Here is a 14,025-nt window from a genome sequence, read left to right as displayed (position 1 = left end):
GTTACTGTTTAGCGTCAGTCCAGGTTGTATGCAGAGAGCAGGCCCGTATTTGCACACGGACTTGCACATGCATGCACACAAACAGGCAGTCTTGTTCCCTTGCTAGAAGCACGGGGAGCCATAGAGGGCCTCTTTGTTTTTATTTTTGACCCTCTTCATTCACAAAGAGTAATCAGAGACTGCCCTCCTAATTGCAACCAGAATGAAAGCAGCACTGCATTACTGTCACATGATTGCAAATGGAGGATGGAAATAATTGTCCCCTTTTTCTTTGTTTTTCATGTTCAGCTTGCGTTAGTATTCCCCTCTGCCAAATTACTGCTTTGCCAAGAATCAGCAAGACCTTTCGGTTGGAATGTCTGGGGAGGGAGCTGAGAGGAACAATTGAGGCATGTTGAGGTGAAAAGGAAAAAGAGGCTGTTTTGCATTAGTCCACACATGCACACATGTATGTATTTACAATAACATGAACACCTATTCATTAGAATGCAATCTTACACAATAGTCTAATGATAAATACTTCTTTTGTGAAGCTCATAATACAACGTTTACTACACTGCACACACTTACTGCAGATAATGTAGGTCTAGGATACAGCTCAGGCACTGAGAAGATTTTGTGGTTTGATTTGCAAACCTACTAAGACCATATCTACTGTTTTGCACTCTTGTGTGGATCTTTGTGAGCACTGTGGTGAGAGGTGTTAGTCTACCTGTTTTCTGGCAACACACATTCCTCTCTCTCTCTCATTTTTGTTGTATGTGGGAGTTTTTTTTGTTTGACATTTGGTTTGTTTGTAGCGTCTGAAGTGTTCAGTGTCTGAAGTGATTAAAAACATGGCTGCGTTCCAGATTTTGATTAACTTATCATGTAACCTATTTTTTTTTGCTCTTCAGGAAACAAAATGTGCAAATGAGACAGTGAGACAAAGACAGAGAAAGGGGAAAGGAAGATATGTCGGGTGGGTGAGGGGTTGACTGAAGAGAATGTTCCTGAGGCTGCAGCCTCGGAGCTTCGTGGCTGTGTTTCAGGTCTGATAAAATGGCACTCCTCTCTGCTCGGGAAGCTAGCATCGACAGAGCTGGGACTAAGAAGACAGGGAGTAATATCAGTGGCTTTAAGTATACTGTCTTGTATTTCTCTGTGTGTAGAAAAAAAACCTCCTACAAGCCACTGAGAGTTACTAACTGAAAGAGGCAGCTGTTTGGGTTTTGTTTAATTCGTTTCTTTACAATTGAACTGGGTGGCAGGCCGGCATGCACCAAATCAATAGTTGTGAAATGCTGCCAAACCAGCTGTTTGTGAAACACAGACACTGTTTTGGATCTCAAACCTCATTCAGTCTTTCAAGCGGTGTTATTTGATACCTACACATTTAAAAACGTATTTTTAACAAGGATAGATGTGGAGATAGATATTCACGGAGCTTTTCAAACCTCTTTTTGACTTCTGTTTAATGAATTACTGTGTACGTCGCCAGCTGCTTTCACTATACAGTCCTTGGAATAGATTGGAAAGAATTGTCACAAAGAGTTGTCATAAAATGTGCTGATTGTAGCATTTAATGGTACTCATAGAAGAATAGACAGCAGATTTCTGTGTCATGATTGAACTGGCAGGCGACTGTATACACTTCAGTGTGTGGTGTGAGGAAGGTTGTGTGAGGGAGTTCTTCTGGTGGTTGTGGTCATGACTAATAAAATATAAAACCACACAAAGATATAGTTTACCAAGATAAACACTGTAGTTTGGTTATTTGACATCTCTAGAATACTCTCTCTAATAATATCTCATTCCTCTATATGTAATCATACACATATACTGGAGTTGAAATCAGCGTCTTTGGAAATTATTCTTCAAACTGAGATTATGTCTCGGCCTTGACTCTCATTATCAACTTATTGTCAGGAGACAGAAATTCCACGGAGAGTCTAATTAAAAGCTTTCTAATTGAAGGCTAACATCTGGCTTGTTTTCAAGTTTCAACAACTTCTAACTTTCCTCAAAAAGAAACGGCACTTTCACATCAGTAGTGAGGGATCACTTTTGCTGTGATGTTTGAGGTTTTTTTTTTTTTTCTGTGTACAACTGATTGCACACTGACTGCAGACTTTATGTGTGTGTGTGTGTGTGTGTGTGTGTGTGTGTATGCCATCAGTCTGACGACCCTGTGTGATAAGGCTGCCTGGGGAGTGGAGATAAGTGTTTTGAGGCGAAAATTGCATTCATAGCCACTCTGCGGCGTGTTGCGCAGTATCTTAAAGCCACATATCTGCCAGTATTTATGTGTGTGTGTGTGTGTGTGTGTGTGTGACCACACTCCTCAAACAAATGGACTTTTCCCTCATCTGACTGGATTGTTTTGACCACTGGGTCTTTATCTCATGATGGATAACTTCTAGCTATTATGGAAATCACTGCAATAATATGATGAAAGCTAATGGCAGAGTAATAGAAGGTAAGGCAGCTTAATTACCAAACAAGGCAAATATTTTACAAGCACTGCCTGGGTCTTATAATTAAAGGTTAGTAAGCCACTTTCACTGCAGCTGCTCAGTAGAGTAACCAGAAGTGTATTATTGTCTATTAGGGTACTCATGCTTGTTGAAAGTGGCATTACACTTTGTTCATATTTAATGTTACAGCCACTTTGTAAGCTTAGTTACAGTGTATATTTTAAAGTGTATATAAGGAATGTGGTGTTTACCACTAAACCTTCCACTTTTGTTGGACTTTATCTACACTTTTTGGCTTTTTAGTAATGTAATATACATTAATTTTCTTTTCTCTCTCCATATGCTTGGTTGGCCTGTGTGCTAGTGAGATTCATAGCAGTAGTTCTCATTGGTTTTTTTAGACCATAACATGAGGAAGGATGGCCTGGTGGTTAGGATGTTTGCATGCTGGATCGATAGCTTCCCTGCTCTCGCCCACTAGCATTAATAAGATCATTGATTAGCTGCCTCCAACTGATTGATTACCCTTTTACAGCATCGAATCAGACTATTATTAGTTCCCCCTCTGAGGGGACCCTTTTGTGCCTAATGAAATTGCTTGTGTGCGATAAAATGTTGATTAGAGAGTTTTTGGTAAAGCTCAGTTTTTTTGATAACGTGCTACTGAATTTCTAGATCATGTTTAAAGGCCTGTAAGTAGCAGGATAAGTTCTACATGCAGTCCTTATTTCCCAGAATGTGATAAATCTAGAAGTACACACAATCAAATGCACACTAACACACACAACATTGTGTATATGCAAGTAGTCGAGAAGCCAGCAGACACATACATATATTCACACAAGCTTGGAGGAAGTGTTTTGTGGTTTCGATGTTCGGTGCAGTTAGGAGGAGGAGTAGGTCTGGTGGAGCGTAGGGAGTGATGGATGAGAAGCCGTCTTGGTTTCATTCCAATAAATGAGCGGCGTTCCACTTGGGCTTCCCTTCACAGCCCCAGCCAGCAGAGCCACGATGGAGACGGATGGGCCTCTCACTGCTGGGTGTTAGAAGAGAGCAGAGGGGAGAGAGGGAGAAATTAAAGGGTGAGGAAAGAGGTGGGTGCAGAAAGGGAGAGAGAGAGAGAGAGAGAGATGGGGGGATATAATAATGGATAAGGGCAGCTAGAGAGTGAGAAGGAAGGGGCAAAACAAGACAGCGAGGGAAGAGGAAACGAGTTGGAAAGAGAAGTGGAATAGGAAAAGTGGAATGAGAGAGGAAGGAAGGATGGGTAAAGGAAAGAAAGCGAAGGCTCCATCTCCCTGTTTCTGTTTGGCTGACTGCACCAGGGCAAGGATATATGGATATGCCATAGCTGATATGACATGTAGCACGCTTGGCTGTGCATTCTGATTATGTGTTGGATTGTGGAACGTGCAAGTGTGACCATCTCATCCTGCCAAGTCTGATAGCTAACATTAACCAACCAAGAAGATAAAATTGGTCCAGGGAACTAACAGGGGCTGTATTACACGATGTTCCTTAGTCTAACCTAATCTATTTTTTCTCCCCCCCGCCTCTCCCCCTTTTTCCTCCCTTTTATGTCGTCTCTCTTTTTCACCTTTTTCATCTTCTGCCACTCACGTCCTCTTTTTGCCTCTGACTGAGTCATCTCCACCCAGCTCCCTGTGTTTTATTTGATTTGGTTTTATTCGTTTATTTAACAGGGACTATACAGATAAACATTGTTACACACAGAAAAGCAATGCAACTGATGTCACATACATATATATATATATGTATAGCCCCCATCACTGGTTAGGCTTTTAAAACTATTGTCTTCCTCTGTTCCCCTTTGTCTCAACCTCTCTTCCCTCTCTTTTTCTCTACAGACATATCCCTCCAGAGTGGCCCTGGTGCCCAGTATGAGACCTCTCATTGGGGCGCCTCTTTACCAGTTGACAGCCCCTCCAGTGCCAACAGCTGGGACAAAGTGATTATTGACGGAAGTGACACAGAAGCTTGGCCCTCCATCAGCCGCAGTAGTGACCCCAGCCACCCTGCAGCAACAGAATGCCCCTTGGGCTCAGCTAGTTCCAACCCAGACACCAGTGCTGTCACTACCACCAGTAGTAGTAGTTTTCTGAGTATGGCCACAGGTGCCACAGGCCAGCAGGCCCACTACGCCTCTCTCAAATCTAACAATAACATGATGACAGGACCTGGGTCAGCCAACACATTAGCTGGGAACAGAGGCTGGGTCTCAGATGCAAAACAAGATGGTATGAATGGTGGCCGTGTAGGAGCGCCCAGTAACTGGGGCTCTCCCAATTTTAACTTGAACCTCAATCCTAATGCCAACCCATCAGCTTGGCCTGTTCTGGGCCATGAGGGTGGTGGAGGTGGTGGTATTGGCCCTAATGGGGTGTCCAACTCATCATCCCTTCCACCAGGTATTAATGGCAATGGAAATATGGGAAATGGGACCCTGGGAGGTGCGGATACGAGTGGAGGAGGTTGGGGTGGCATGATAAGTGCTAATGAAAGTGATAAGCAGCACCCTTCAACCAACACAAGCTTGTCCTTCAATATGGAACCTGCTAACCTTAACACTGACGGACCAAACCACACTAAGCAACAGCAGCAAGCTCAGGAGCCTATGAGCCCTATCCATGGGTTAACTGGCTGGGGAGGCCAGTCACCCACTGAATCATCCCAGCTCAATGGGGACACAAAAGGCAGCTCTGTATGGGGTAGTGGAGAAAATAAGGCAGCTGACTCCCCCAAGGACTCAGGCTGGGACTCAGCTCCTTCTGGAGGCCTCTCTGCCTGGGGCCGCCAAGGCAGTGGTGGTGGTGGGAGTAGTGGAAGTGGTGGCTGGGGTGACTGGGGAAAATGCTCTGGTGGTGGTGGAGATACATCTAAAGGCTGGGACTCAGTAGATGCCGGTAGCTCTGGTTCAGGCCAAGAGCAGCAACTTAACTCATGGGGCCAGCAGCCTGGAACAGCCCCAGCAAGTGAGGGTAGTGGGGACAGCAGTGAAGGTCGATCCCACCACAGAGACAGGTCTTCAAGCATGGATTTTACCCCTGTGCTACCCCGACAGGACCTGGACCCAAGGGTGCTGAGTAACTCGGGTTGGGGACAGACCCCCATCCGACAGCACACCGTATGGGAGATGGAAGAAGCCAACTCTGATGATGTGAAGAGCAACAGCAGCTCGGACACCTTAGGAAGCTCAAGCTCTAATGGTGGACCATCAGCCACCAATGGAGGTACCATAAACCCTAACATTGGCCCCAGTCAGAGGCCTGGGTCTGGAGGAAAAAATGACAGTGAAGGATCATCATCCTCTGGCTGGGGAGCCCCTCCACTTCAGTCAATCCAGACTGGATCAGGATGGGGGGACCCCCCACAGTCACTCAACAAAGCCTCAAATGGCACCACCAGTGGCTGGGGCGACCCTTTGCCTACCAACGGTCCTAAAAGTGCAGGCACACCATCCTGGGGATCTGAGGACAAGTCACCCAACTGGGATGATGGTCTGACAAAAAGCCAGCCTACTAACTGGGGAGAGGGTCCCAAAAGCTCCCATGGTTGGGGCAACAGTAATGGGGGCTCCAATAACTCCAGCACAAGGGACTGGGGAGAAGCAGAAGTCAAGAACAATGGGTCCTCCAGCAGCATGTGGGAAGGAGAAGGAGGAAATGGAGGAAGTGGTGGGTGGAAGGAAAGCCCCAGAGGAGGAACTAGAGGAGGAGGCTGGGGTAAGCCTGCTTCTGCTGTGAGTAATAGCAGCTGGGGGGAGACCCCACGTGCCAATGGCCCAGTGCAGGGAGGCTGGGGCTCCTCCAAGCCCCAGGAGAGCAGCAGCAGTAGCACCGGCAGTGGAGGAGGTGGCAGCATTGGTTCTTGGGGTGGTCCTGGTTCTGTGAAGCAGAACACCTCTAGCTGGAGTAGTGTCAACAAACAGGACCAGGGTATGGAGCCCACTGGCTGGGAAGAGCCCTCCCCTCCCTCCATCCGCAGGAAGATGGAGATTGACGATGGAACGTCCACCTGGGGCGATCCCAACGCCTACAACAAGACTGTCAACATGTGGGATCGCAACAATCCCTCTAGTAACCCAGGCAACAGCGGCCCACCTCCCAGTAAGAATGGTGGAATGATTATGCCCAACAATAACAACAACAATCACTCTGTCGGCCCTGGCAACAACAATCACTCTGTCGGCCCTGGCAACAACAATCACCATCATGCTCACCACATGCACCACCATCCCCATCATGGCCATCCCCCAACTCACCTGCAGCACCATGGAAACAACAATGGGTCACCCAACAATGGCGCTTCACACCCAGGTGCGGGCCCCCAGGGTAGACCCCCCCTCGCCAACTCAGGTAACATAGCATGGCTGTGCTGTTGTGTTCAAAATGTTTGTATGACTTGAAATTAAAGTAATATTTGATATACTGAAATGCTGAAAAGGGCATAATCTCAAAAACCAATGCAGAAGGCAGTGGAATGTTTAAAACTGTAGAATATGTCAGTCAGATCTTTAAAAAATTATACACATATAAAACCTGATGTTTTTGAGACTCAGAGTTTTATCTGACAGCATAATTATGTTTTATTAATGGTATTAAGCTTTAGAGCTGGTCTTAATGAACTGAATGAAGTATGAAGATAAACAAAGCTTAAGTGGAGAGCTGTTTTTACTCATCAACACATAAAGTGACTAAATTACCAATAAAAGCAGCATCGGCATGGATTGTTATTCCATTCAAGGATTATTTCTTAAAAGAATTTTCTCACAGTGATTATTAAGTAGATAGTCTCAGAGGTATTGAGGACCTCTTAATGGCCATGCATACATAATTAAGACTGTACAGCAAGCTTGAGTGAGTGCTGCAGCCAGTTCAAACAAGTCTTTGTGAAGACAAAGGCCATGCATATAGATATGGCAGAGATTTAATGCTCAACACTCTCCTCTACTTTTGATTATGAATGAGACCATTGCCCCCTGCTGTCTGAAATTTGCAATACAGTTACCAAGGAGCATCATGGCCACCTTAAGACACAGTTTCACTGAATACAGAACATACAGAACAATACAAATTATGAATCGGTCATCTCTACTGAAACCAGTATAGATAAAGAGAGAAAGAGTGAACTAAGTAAGAGAAAGAATATAGCAAAGAGAGAAGAGATGGAGTGAAAGCCTTCTCTACATATAGGCAGCATGGCACTGCCTCAACTGTCAGTATACTCTCTTATTAACTTGTCATGCAGCTCATCATGAGGGCCTGAAAAGACAGAGAGTCTCAAACAGTGCAGGGGGTGTCAGTTGCTTGAATGATCATAATATAGTTTTGGGTAAAAGACAGTTTAAGATCTGACCTGTGTATTGATATAGTTTAGTTCTCAAACAGTCTTAAACTCGCATCCTTACTACTTAAGATCCCTCCAGTGTGAAGGACTTAAAGCCTGGCCACACTAGCATTTAAAAAAATCAATGTATTCGCTTGTTATTTTGTGGTGTGACTGCCGCCTTAAAGGGAGTAATGTATAACTGCAAGAATAAAATTGTCAGTGGTGAAGATTTTACAGCACTATATACTTATTTTATCATTTTTTTCTAAATCACCTCCCCTGTCTTCCAGGTTGGGGAGAGCTTCCCAATGTTCAGCCCAAATCGGAGCCTGCTTGGGGAGAACCAGCAACTCCAACAACTGTGGACAATGGCACTTCTGCCTGGGGCAAGCCCCCAGGGGGTGTAGGAGGATGGGGAGATGGTGGCCACGAGCCCTCTGGACCTTATGGCAGGGCCAACGGACCCCCGGGTCCTGCACCCTGCAAGCCAGGTAACACTCTTAGATAAATAATATATGCAGATGTAGTTATACATGATGTCAACCATAGGAAATCAGCATGGCCTAACATTGAAAATGCACCCCTTGTGCTTTATATACTACCCCAGCAAAGTGCTACACAGAACAGACTAATTAAGTTAGTTTCAGGTGTAGTCGTATACAAGGCAATTTCACACAATCTAGAGAATACCACACGTTGTAAATTGGACTGCAGATTGTGTGGCATTTGGAAGATTAGTGCAATGAAGAACAGCCTTTCTGCTTCAGCCTTTCTGAATGATTGTCACCTCAGGTGTTTAAGGTCCAGGTTGTATATGTGCACAAACACACTTGGTTAAGGAACAAAAACAGTAAATTTCTTCAGACTTGTACCATTTGTGCCAATTCTAAAGATTTGCTACTGGAGAAATGCTGGGATTAAAGCAACTGCACACCTCAGTAGAGCTCAGTTATTGTGCTATTGGTTTAAAATGAAAATGTTAGAGGGTGTTGTTAAGGGGAACATGCAGCATGTTAATGGCAACAGTGGCACCAAGTGGTCAGGTTGGAAATTACCAGCTGCTCACACTGAAATGGCTCATGTATGGTGTATATCACACTTCAGATAAACAAACTAGATTTTTATTTGTTGCTTTGATCTTAATCTTTCTCACCTCATCTCTCTCAGGCCCCAAACCTATGCAAGATGGCTGGGGAAACGGAGGAGAGGAAATGGGCATGTCTAGCAGCCAATGGGACACTGAGGATGGGGACATGTGGAACAGCCCCACCTCCCAGGAGAGCAGCTCTTCTTGCAATTCCTGGGGCAATGGACCCAAGAAGGGCCCGAGCAAGGTCAGAATGCATCTGACTTACATTATAATCATACCAGCAGATGGAGGAAATTATTTTCATATAAAGAAACATTATTGACAAATTAAATCACAAATATCCTGCTTGTGTGTTCTCAGGTGAAGATGGGCAACAAGCCAGACGAGGCCTGGATCATGAACCGTCTCATCAAACAGCTCACTGACATGGGTTTTCCGGTACGGAGGAGATATATTTAGAAAGAAGTTCTAACACTGACACATAGCGCTGATAAGCTTTCTTTAAGGCAGATCTTATTTTAATAAAGATAGCTCATTACAATGAACACAGTCAATTAAAGATGCAGGTAAACCATCCCATCTAAACATGAGAAACTGTTAAATAAGGAAGATCATCTCCTTCAGTTAAACCATGGTCAGTGACGTATGTTATGTTATATTTGTATTACAGAGAGACCCTGCTGAGGAGGCTTTGAAGAGCAACAACATGAACCTTGACCAGGCCATGAGTAAGTTCACTTATATATTTGTGTGTCATTCATTTGACTCAGACTTTTTGGACCCTACTGTATGACTGCACAAATTTGCAGCATTTTTTTAATTTCAAGTAAATAAGTTCACAATTCAGAGGAAATACATAAAAACTACACTTCATAATACCCCGTTCTGTCTTCCTCTCTGCTCCCAGGCGCCCTGTTGGAGAAGAAGACAGACCTGGACAAGCGTGGCATGGGCATGTCTGATTACAGCAACGGCCTGAACAAGCCCCTGGTGTGCCGGCCCTCTGCGCTCTCCAAAGACCCCTCCGACCGCAACACCTTTCTTGACAAGGTAAGACATTAAGCATCTGACCAGCTATCGGAACTGTTTTCAAACATATGTGGGAAATAATAACTTTAAAAAAAACATAAATCTATGGTATTTATACCTCTACTTATTTTATGCTACTTCATTTTTCTGGGTTTTTCCCTTTTTTTATATATTTTACATTGTGTTCTATTTTGATGTGTGCTAAACTGAAAGATTATTGAAGGCTTGTTATCATTTTCATCATCTGAGATTTCTTGTTGTCAGTAGTACAAATATTAGCATAATATCAATGATTATTGTGTGTAATATCTAATTATTAATTCTTTTTTCTCATCGCCCATTTTTCCCCTCGTCACCCGTTTATCTTGGTCTGCTCCAGGATGGTGTTCTGTCAGATGATGCCCCCCCATCACCGTTTCTGCCTTCCCCCAGCCTGAAGCTCCCCCTGGCCAACAGTAGCCTTCCTGGGCAAGGTCTGGGACAGGGCAACCCGGGGCTGGCCATGCAAAACTTGAACAACAGACAGGTAAGACATTCCCTGCACACAGTTCCACTATGCATCTGTTACTGAACTTAAATATTGAACTGCTCTGCTCTTGTTAAGGTGACATTATTGGAATTTATTGACAGATTATACAGAACCTGCAAAAGCGTAAATAGTTTTAAACCATACGAGATGTAAGTGTGTATGATGCAGTGAATGCAACAACAAATAAACTGACTTCATCTTACACACATCTCCACTTTTCTATTGCTCACTTCTGTGTTTATGACCTTGCCTGAAGTGCCCATTGAAACCAGATAGTTATGTTCTATCAAATACCACCGCCAGAAGCAGCCATGGCCTAGAAAAACAACAATATGTCCTTGAAGCCCAAACAAAGGCACTGTAAGCGAGCCTTTTTTTTTTTTTTTTTTGGCACTGAATAGAAAGACTTCTCCAACCACATGAAATTAGGAAATGTGGAGAGGGCTGCCTTTTCAGGCTAATTGTTTGGGGCCCTTTGAAATTTCAAAATAGTCACAATTTCATGATCTAAGAGCTAACTGCTCTCACGTAGTGTTGGGTATACGCTTTGGTGCACAAGGGTGTAGTGTGAAGTGTGAAGACCTTGAGGGTAAATGCTTTGAAAAATGTTTTTCGACATCGCTATGTGGGCTGGGAATATCATCGACTCAGGCTAAGCTTTTGAGTGCACTTTTTTTTTTTTTCTTTTTCATCCAATTCAAGTGCACTCATTCGTGTACTGAATGAACCCATCTTCTCTTCCACAAAGGCGTGACAGCTGGATGCTCAACTCTTGACCTCACTCTTGAGGTTTTCTGTAGCTGTTTGCCGGAATGGTCAAGGCTACACACCATTCTTCCCAATTCAGTGGCTCAGCTCTTCGCTGCATAATGATGTGTGAAATGTGCTCGGGGTAATTTGAATAAACATGGAAGTTTTGTAGAGAAGTTTAATTGTCTCCTCACGACTCCTGCTTCTAGATACCCAGTGGAATGTTTGGCAGTAGTGGAGCAGCACAAACCCGGGCCATGCAGCAGCAGCAGCAGCAGCAGCAGCCTCCTCCTCAGCCACCAGTGCCACCTCTCAGCTCCTCCCAGCCTAGTCTACGTGCGCAAGTGCCTCAGTTTCTCTCCCCTCAGGTAGATAACCACACACAGAACACACATATCATTTCATAACATACAGGAACATGCAGATGTTAACATGTCTTGTGTGCATCATCACAAGTTATTATTCGTGGACCCTATTGTGCCCACTTTGCTTTGCGAGACACAGCTCTACTTGCAGGCCTTCTCTCTCTCTCCTCTCTTTTCCTCCTTGCATGCATGTAGCAGTTACTAGTTTTGCCAGAAGCTGCTCATGTTCCGTTGTTGTGATTTGCGATGACTAACTTGTCATCTTTTTCCTTTTTTGCTCCCCCCTTTCTTCCCTTCCCTCCAGGTCCAAGCACAGCTCTTGCAGTTTGCAGCAAAAAACATTGGTCTGAACCCTGCACTTTTAACCTCACCAATAAACCCTCAACAAATGACCCTGTTGTATCAACTTCAGCAACTGCAAATGGTGAGTCAGAGTCCCTCTCTCCTTGTGTATTCATAGTGCAACTTTTACTCAGGGACCTGAGGCAGAGATGGTGTGTTGTGGACTTTTTGAAGAGGCTCTAATCTAAATGGAAAAGAGATTAAAACAAGCACACAACACTAAAACATGTCGGACTTTTTCTAATGTCTTGATGTTAGTTTTTGATTTAATTGACTGACAAAAATCTAATGAACAACGAAAAATATGTCCATTTAAAAACACAAGTAAAAGTAGAGCTTATGTGGGTTAAGAATGTTTACTTTGCCAAAGGTCTCTCATTTATTATGTATGAAAAATATCATCATTAATGTTTTTAATCCTTGTATTGTACATTCAGGCGTACCAGCGTTTACAAATCCAGCAGCAGATGATGCAGGCGCAACGCAATGTTTCCGGCCCCATTAGACAACAAGAGCAGCAAGTGAGTCAACAGATGCATCATTACACTCACAGAAAGCATGATAATGATTGTTATTAATTTCATGAGTGACCTCGTGTGAGCACTGATTCACAATACATCAGTGCTCAGCTCCAACACTGTGACACAACATCATTTTTTCTCATGAAAAAAACATGTTGTTACGTCAATTGTTGCTCAAACTGTAAGAATATCTGCATGGGAATAGGTTACTTCTCGTTCAGCATGAACCAACTATTTGAGTTTGTTCTTTTTTTTTGGGAAGTTCTGCTGCAAGATGAGGTCTGCTGAAAGAGGATATACATGTGTGAACATGTTGTTGTTCCTTCTGCGGTTTCTCTCAACTTCACCTTGTTTTCTCAGCAATATCAAATCATTTAATTCATCTTAATTGTTCCTCCTCTCATGACTTGCTTGCTTGACATGCTTCTCCTTTATGATAACGCTTCTCTTTTCTCCCAGGTTGCACGTACAATCACCAACATGCAGCAGCAGATCCAGCAGCACCAGCGTCAGCTGTACCAGGCGCTGCTGATGAAGCAGCAGCAACTTCCCTCTCATTCCTCCTCCTCTTCCTCCTCCGCTGGTCTGCATCCCCCTGGTGGCCCAGCTGGAGGCCCTGGCTCCGGCAAATCAACCCTGGACCCTTTCACAGGCCCACACCAGGCTCCGGGCCTCGCCGACACACTGCACACCAAAGAGCCGCCGTCTTCGCCCAACGCCTACAGCACCTACCCTCTCTGTGAGTCTGGGATGGGGAACACACTGAATGGAGTCCACACAGTTTGAAACTCACAAAGAGTGTAAAAAGAGCGAACAGTAAACGTTGAAGCTGTTATTACTGAGATAAAATTGCTCTGGATTATTCCTTCCTGTGAATCCCTCAATCAGGAATGGTAGATATAGCTACTCACAATTCATACATACATTATGTTAACCACTAATAAATGTGAACAATCAAAAACACAGTCAGTCTATAGACATTTTTCTTTGAGAAATACATGCAGAATTATAGCAAGGATCGATGAACAACTCATTTGTGGAATTCAATGTGTGTTTTTCTTTTGTGCTGTTTTCACTGGATTTCTGGTCATGGATACAAAGCAGTGACTTGTATATGACAAATAAAGATTCTTGTGTTTTGTTCACAGCTGGACTGAATCCAAACATGAATGTAAACTGCATGGAGGTTGGGGGTCTGTCCCTGAAGGAGCCCCCTCAGCCCCAGTCCCGCCTGTCCCAGTGGACACACTCCAACTCCATGGACAGCCTCTCTGGCAACTCCTCAAACATGGAGAACAATCTCAATAAGCACGGTATGTTGAAGAAAGAACACAAGTAGTAGTAGTAGTAGTAGTACACAAATGAAACCACCTGTACTGTAAAGAGTTCACATGACCATATCCATAATGTAAAAATTGTCAATCAATTTCAATGCCAAGTGGTACTTGGCAGCTCATCTGTTGTGCAATACCAGTTAGTTTCTGTCAGTGTTTGCAAAATTGAAAATTTGCAAAATGTGGAAGTTTGAAGGTTCATAGTTAAGATTTATCTTAGCTAACACATGTGCAGATGAAAAACTCAACAGCTGTCACAA

The 14,025-nt window shown here is 44.0% G+C and overlaps 1 protein-coding gene across 4 annotated transcripts in view; it reads left to right on the top strand.

Moving 5' to 3' along the window:
* The window catches only part of LOC122978760 (trinucleotide repeat-containing gene 6C protein-like), a 56,228-nt gene that overhangs the window by 30,225 nt on the left and 11,978 nt on the right, over positions 1-14,025 (top strand). For 3 of the 4 annotated variants that reach the window (XM_044345733.1, XM_044345732.1, XM_044345735.1), the window contains 12 exons: positions 4,325-6,832; positions 8,096-8,296; positions 8,973-9,139; positions 9,256-9,333; positions 9,566-9,623; positions 9,803-9,945; positions 10,304-10,450; positions 11,413-11,571; positions 11,873-11,992; positions 12,348-12,431; positions 12,891-13,170; positions 13,580-13,744. In XM_044345733.1, coding sequence (XP_044201668.1) covers positions 4,325-6,832; positions 8,096-8,296; positions 8,973-9,139; positions 9,256-9,333; positions 9,566-9,623; positions 9,803-9,945; positions 10,304-10,450; positions 11,413-11,571; positions 11,873-11,992; positions 12,348-12,431; positions 12,891-13,170; positions 13,580-13,744 — 4,110 coding nt within the window. Of the gene's footprint in view, positions 1-2,317; positions 2,459-4,324; positions 6,833-8,095; positions 8,297-8,972; positions 9,140-9,255; positions 9,334-9,565; positions 9,624-9,802; positions 9,946-10,303; positions 10,451-11,412; positions 11,572-11,872; positions 11,993-12,347; positions 12,432-12,890; positions 13,171-13,579; positions 13,745-14,025 lie in introns of those variants that run through there. The other variant, XM_044345734.1, reaches the window with a different exon arrangement.

Source organism: Thunnus albacares, chromosome 3, assembly GCF_914725855.1.
Source record: "Thunnus albacares chromosome 3, fThuAlb1.1, whole genome shotgun sequence".
Classification (NCBI taxonomy): Eukaryota; Metazoa; Chordata; class Actinopteri; order Scombriformes; family Scombridae; genus Thunnus; species Thunnus albacares.
This window is presented reverse-complemented; position numbering and strand designations above follow the sequence as displayed.